This window comes from Pistacia vera, unplaced genomic scaffold (assembly GCF_008641045.1).
Source record: "Pistacia vera cultivar Batoury unplaced genomic scaffold, PisVer_v2 Contig206, whole genome shotgun sequence".
In the NCBI taxonomy this organism is placed as follows: Eukaryota; Viridiplantae; Streptophyta; class Magnoliopsida; order Sapindales; family Anacardiaceae; genus Pistacia; species Pistacia vera.
In genome coordinates, this window is record NW_022196009.1 from 955,789 (window position 1) to 962,375 (window position 6,587).

A 6,587-nucleotide genomic window follows, 5' to 3' on the forward strand; every position below is an offset into this window, starting at 1 on the left:
GAATCATCTGGACAATTCATATACATACTTTATTTTAAATGCATGACTGAATAAAGAAAGCAATTTATATATATGAATTGAAGAACTCTTTCTTATATTATTTATGATATATAGATACAAGACAAAATGCTCTAAAACCGACAACACGTATATTTTCTAGGGCATACACTAATATACACTAACAGAATGTCAATAAACATTGGAAAAGGGAAATCTCTAGCCAGAGTATAATGAATGTCAGATGAAAAGTAATTTCATGTTGACGAGTTCCATTGTATCGATTGACAATTCAATTAAAGATTAAGTTAAGGGTTTTGACATACCATGAACCATTCTTGATTGGGATTAGATGATGGAGGGATTTTACTACACAATACGTACGATCAGAAAAGGTTCATTGGAGTTTACACTTCATTGTGGTTTAGAGGTTATGGAACATTGCTAGACGTCTAGCATAATCAGTAGGAGTTTCGATTATAAAGAGTTATAACGAAACATATATTGGGCCCATGGCTAGATCACAGTGAACCAAAATTGTCACACATAAAACCAAGCTCAAGGAGAGAGAGTAATACATATCATTAATCAGATTAATGATGTTCGAACATAAACAGTTGCATTCGAATTAACGTATTGGTGAGAAATGATTATCCATGGATAGCTAGCACTAACCAAGGGTAATAAGGATTTATTAAATATTATTATTGAATTGGATTCAATAATGGGGACAAAAGTGCATTGGTTTTATTNAATTATTGCTTGACCATTTTAACCCTTAAAATATCACAAATAATTTTCTATGTAACTATTACTATAGAAATCCCGTTATTACCCTCGGAAGGTGCTAGCCCTCTTCGGATAATCATTTCTCTCTCTCATCCCTCTCTAACTTCTCAAGGCTATTGGTGTGACCATGTAGGTCCACCGTGGATTAGCCGTGAGCCAGTTCTGGTACGCAATCATACGTACCATGCAGGTAAAGTCCCTCCATTGACATATCCTGATCGAGCACGGATTCATGGAACGTCAAAATCCTAAACTCGATCTTCTACCGAATCGTCGATTAATATGTCAGGAACTCGTCATCACAAACTTGCTTTTGTATGACTAATAATAGACTTTGGCCAGAGATTCTGTTTTTTGACATTTATCGATGTTTGTCTAGGAACTCGAATCCGGATGGAGTCAGCGGGACTCCCGATCCTATATTTCCGAGTCAATGGATCCCCTCTTGACTATCGTTCGTTTCCGCATATGAACAACACATGACCAAATAGGCTTTATTATACGAAACATGATTAGTCATACGCATTCATATCGGATCCGACTACAACCTAATATATCATGCTGACTTAATATATCATGCTGACTTAATCGAAATTTCCTAACATATAAAATTCTTAATTTATTCCCAAAAACTATGTAAGAATGAAACAAAAGCAAACACTCTTGGGTCTATTTGTTTTAATATTTTTCCCTATCTTATTCATACTATTTCCAAAATACACGTTTGTTTCCCTATTATAAAAATACTATTATATTATATTCAACTATTTTTAAACCTCCTAAGTTTATTAATTTAACCAAACACCCCTCGAAAAAAAGTTCAGAAATTGACAAAAACACCCCCACCCACCCACATTTGCCAGATTCTGACCACCATTGCCTAAAGGTAGCTGGAATATGGTATAATGGTGCACTACCGGCTGGATCTGGCCAGTAGTATGCCGATATAGCATTTTCCGACCAAATCTTTGGCTGTAGCTAGTTGTCAACGACAGCCAAAATATGGTCATCGTTGACCATCAACGATGGCCACATCTTTGGTCATCATTGACGACCAAATGTGGCTAGGTCTGGCACACAGTGGCCAGATCCACGGTGGATCTGGCTAGAAAAGGTTATCTCGGCGCACGACCAGCTAGATCCAGCCGGTCGTGCACTGATACGACAACTCTGGCCACCACCTCCGGTGGTGGTGGCCGACTGCTGGTATTCAATGGGTGGGTGGGGGTATTTTTGTAATTTTTAATATTTTTACCATAGGGGTGTTTAGTAAATTTACAAACCTAGGGGGTATTTTTGTAATTTTCACATCCTACCTCGTTATTCCCACCCAACTCTTACTTTTTCAAAAATCTTATCCAAAATAATAAAACAAACCGACCCAAGATTTTTTACATCATGAATCATAAATTGATTTGCGAAGCAATTTTAATAAATGGACATGGGTTATAATGTTTTAAATTTGAAAGCAACTTTTTCTTCATATGACAAATAATGAAATATGATCATCAAATATATTGTCAAATATACTAAAGAGGACAGAAAAAGTAAATTGTTTTTTATTTTTTTAACACCAAAATGATCAATTCAATTCAAGCATTACTTGTATCCTAAATAATATGGTATGAATCAATAACTAAAGGCCACTTATAATAAATAAGACTTGGCAAAATGGGTCCAGACCCGCGGGTCGACCCGGACTCAGGTAAAAAATATAGGGTGTGGGTTTAATGCATTAAACTCATTTTTTTGGACCTGTACCTGACTCGGCCTGTATTTTCAACGGGTTATACGGGTGTACCCGCAAGTACCCATTTATTATTTAAATAAAAATAAGGGGTTTGAAATCCCTAAATCAGTTCACTCTCAGTCTAAACGCAACTCTCTCTAGTCTCACCGTCGCCAACCATCTCCTCTCTCTCACCGTCGCCAACCATCTCCTTTCTCTCACTGTCGCAACTCGCCATCTCCTTTCTCTCACAGTTGCCACTTGCCACTCACCATCTCCTCTCTCTCACCGTTGCCAACCATCTCCTTTCTCTCACTGTCGCAACTCGCCATCTCCTTTCTCTCACAGTCGCCACTTGCCACTCACCGTCGCAACTCTCCTGTCTCACAATCTCACCGTTGCCGTCGCCATCTCTGGTATGTTTAATTTGCTGTTTTGTGGAAACTGAATGCTTAATTTGTTGTAGTTTGGTGTTTGCTTTGAATGGTTAATTTGTTGCCGCTTTCGAATCCCTTTAATGTGAGGATAGAACCTTCAAGCATTTAGTAATATCTGCACTTTCATATTGTAATGTATAATTTGCACCATAAGTGTCTCTATCAGTCAAGTTGATATTAGTGGAGGTATAGTGGCGAATCTTTTTATCAAAATCATTGGGTGGACTGTGGACTGTGGACTGTGGAGGCAAACCCACCACAACTTTGATTGACTGGAGAAATCTTGATCTTGTATAAATCTGCCGCATGATCATTTCATCATCTTGTACACGACATTCCACTTGGGTCGCATTTTTAGGCATTTATAAGTTGTCCTATCCTTTATTGTTTTAGCATTAAGAGATTGCTCTTAAGAATCGAATGTGCATTCTAGCACTCCTCAAGCTCAGAATATCATGATCCCCTGCATAACTTTTTTCCTATGAGAAAAAGCTACTTCATAACTTGTTGAATTCTGTTATCTATAGTTCTTATTGGCTTTAGATAAAATGATGCTTAAAGTTACTGCATGACAACTATATACATAACTTGTTTAGGAACTTAGCTGATTTATTTTCATAAATAATTTTGTTTGATCATATCAAATATTAATTTGTAGTTTGCTTTGAAATGATCTGATGTTATGCAAATTACTAGCGTATAATGATTTTGCACCAATATCTGCCCTTATGATTAGACCTGAGATTAAGAATTAAACCGTGATGTCTCATTGACCTGGAATTATATGTGTAGTCCACTACCATGCCTATTCATTCTTTCAGTTCCTTTGCTCCCATGTTGATGGATCAAGGAAATACTTATGTGTAAAACATTGAGGTTTTGTCTTCACGAATGCTGCAGGCTGTTACATATTAATTTTAAGTTGTCAAAATTTTGACTGAAATGATTTCTTCACTGCATTTCTTAATGGCAGCTCTTTGAGGTTGAGGCTGTTGTAGGTTGGGATGATGATTTGAGTTTTCCGCAACAACTCCTTGGAACAATAAAGAAGTGATCTATATGTAACTTCACTTTTGACAGTCNTTTTTTTTTTTTGTAGTCTCAAGCATTGACATGGCAGATTCTTAAACTATAGATATATACATGGTTAATGTGAGAGCAAGTGACGATGCTTCTAGGGTAACGCCACCTCCTTCTAATTATAGTATTCATGCAACTAGTTCTATAAATCAACGTAAAACATCAGAAGTTTGGAATTTCCTTGAGACATATGTTGATGAAAATAAGAATGAGAGGGCTAGGTGTAAGACATGCAATAAAACTTATGCATATGATAGTGCCACACATGGCACTAAAAATTTGAAGCGTCATATAAGAGGTTGTCCAAAAGGTGGCAACCATGATGTAGGGCAATTATTGATTGATCATGATCATAGATTGCAAAGTAGAAAGATTAGTCAAGAGACTTATCATGAACATATGGCATTATCAATTATTCAACATAATTATCCATATTCATATGTGGAGAATCAAGGAACTAGAAGAGTCTTTTCGTATGTGTGTAAGGAGCTTAAGCATTATTCTAGGAACATTGCTAAGGCGGATTGCTTAAAAATATATGAAAGGATGAAGCAAAAAACTAAGCTTAAATTAGGGAGGCTTACTAGTAGAATATGCTTAACTTCTGATGTTTGGACTTCTGGTACAATTGAGGGATATATTTCTTTGACAGCTCATTATATAGATGAGGATTGGGAGTTACAAAGTAAAATACTGAACTTTTGCCGTATTCCTCCTCCACACTTAGGGGTTGTTTTAACAGATAATATTATGAATTTCTTGCAAAAAAGGGGAGTTGAAAAGAAAGTTTTCTCAATTACTTTGGATAATGCAAGTAGTAATGATAGGATGAAGGATATCTTGGGGAACCAGCTTTGCGTGCAGAATGTTTTGTTATGTAGGGGTGAATTTTTCCATGTGCGATGTTTTGCACATATCTTGAATCTTATTGTTCAAGAAAGATTAAAAGCTACTAGTATTGCTTTAAATAAGATTCGAGATAGTGTGAAATATATTAAAGCAACTGAGGCTAGAAGAATCAAGTTTGGAGAACTTGTGGTACAAATGGGAGTGAAAAGCTAAATGGGGTTGAGATTGGATGTTTCCACTAATGGAATTCGACATTTTTAATGCTTGAAACGACGTTAATATATCGTCCTGTGTTTGTGGCTTTATCAACAATAGATCTCAATTATAAATTTTGTCCATCAGATGACGAATGGGATAGAGGGCGAGGATATACAAGTTCATGGAACCATTTTATGATATTACGACTTTATTCTCGCGTTCTAAATATCATACAACAAACTTGTACCTGAAATGTGTATGAGAAATTCAGTTGCGTTTAATTGAAGAGAGGATAAGTGAGGATGGAGTTGTTAGGAGCATGGCAGAACAAATGATCCCAAAATTTACAAAATATTGGGATTCTTATAGTCTTGTGTTGACGATTGCAACTACTCTTGACCCACGTCTCAAGTTTCAGTTTGTGGAGTATGCTTTCAAGAAAGTTTATGATTTAGCTACTACTACATGGAAGTTGGAGGTTGTTAAGAATAACTTGCAAAAGCTTTTTCAAGCTTACGAGGCTCAATGTTCCAAAGAAGTTCCTGGCTCACCTTCAGTTGTTTCTCCTGCGAGTGGTCCTACTCTTGGTACGCGTGTAGATCATTCTTTTGTAAGTCACTATACTTTTTTAGTTTTTATATTCTTATGATAAATAAAATATTGTTTATTGTTTAATTTTAACTTTTGACACTTAACTATTTAAATGGTGCAGGATTTTGACAACTATGAGAGTGATTTCATTTCCACTAAGAAATCCGAATTAGATCTTTATTTGGGAGAGATGAGGTTTGATTGCATCAAATATCAGAATTTGGATATCCTCGATCATTGGAAGAACAATCACGATCGTTAGCTGGTACTTGCCATGATGACTCGTGATATCATGGCAATACCAATAACATCCGTTGCTTCGGAGTTCGCTTTTAGTATTGGCAGTAAAGTGTTTAACAAATATCGAAGCTCACTTCGACCAAAAAAATGCAGAATCTTTGATATGCCCTCGGACTTGGCTATATGGATATGAGTTTACAGGTAGCATGTTAACATAATATTTCATATATTTTGTTATTTACATTTATTAACATTTGTAGTTGATTATTGTTTTGTAGATGATGATTCGGATGATGATCTTGATGTGCCATTAACTAATCCCGGGTCTGTGGAATCAAGAGACTCTATCACCTCCACTGTGGGATGAACATTTGTTGCCCTAAAAATGTTTTGTGTTGAGCATTTGATTATGTATTTGTTTATTTTAGTTGGTATTTGTAGTTTATTGATTTATTGTGTTTATTTATGTGTATTAGTAATTATGTATTTATTTATTTTGGTTGGTATTTGTAGTTTTGTATTATATGTTATTAGCTTGTTGTGTTTATTTATTTGTATTACTATTACTATTAGTGTTTATGTGTATTAGTGATTATGTATTTGTTTATTTTGGTTGGTATTTGTAGTTTTGGATTTTATGTTATTGACTTGTTGTGTTTATTTATTTGTATTACTAT

General features: G+C 35.5%; 1 protein-coding gene across 2 annotated transcripts; it reads left to right on the forward strand.

Annotated features, from left to right (window-relative positions):
• The first annotated feature begins 2,680 nt into the window (after positions 1–2,680).
• LOC116129084 (zinc finger BED domain-containing protein RICESLEEPER 2-like) lies at positions 2,681–6,332 on the forward strand. Of its 2 annotated transcripts, XR_004127847.1 has the most exons (4): positions 2,681–2,931; positions 5,224–5,689; positions 5,792–6,111; positions 6,189–6,332. XR_004127847.1 is itself a non-coding variant. In XM_031414844.1 (3 exons), exons 1-2 carry the CDS (start codon positions 5,399–5,401, stop codon positions 5,930–5,932), a joined length of 432 nt encoding a protein of 143 aa, XP_031270704.1. In that variant the 5' UTR covers positions 4,596–5,398; the 3' UTR covers positions 5,933–6,111; positions 6,189–6,332. The 2 variants fall into 2 exon arrangements, 1 of the variants encoding a protein (XP_031270704.1); XM_031414844.1 differs by lacking the exon at positions 2,681–2,931 and having other exon boundaries at positions 4,596–5,689.
• Positions 6,333–6,587: the final 255 nt, after the last annotated feature.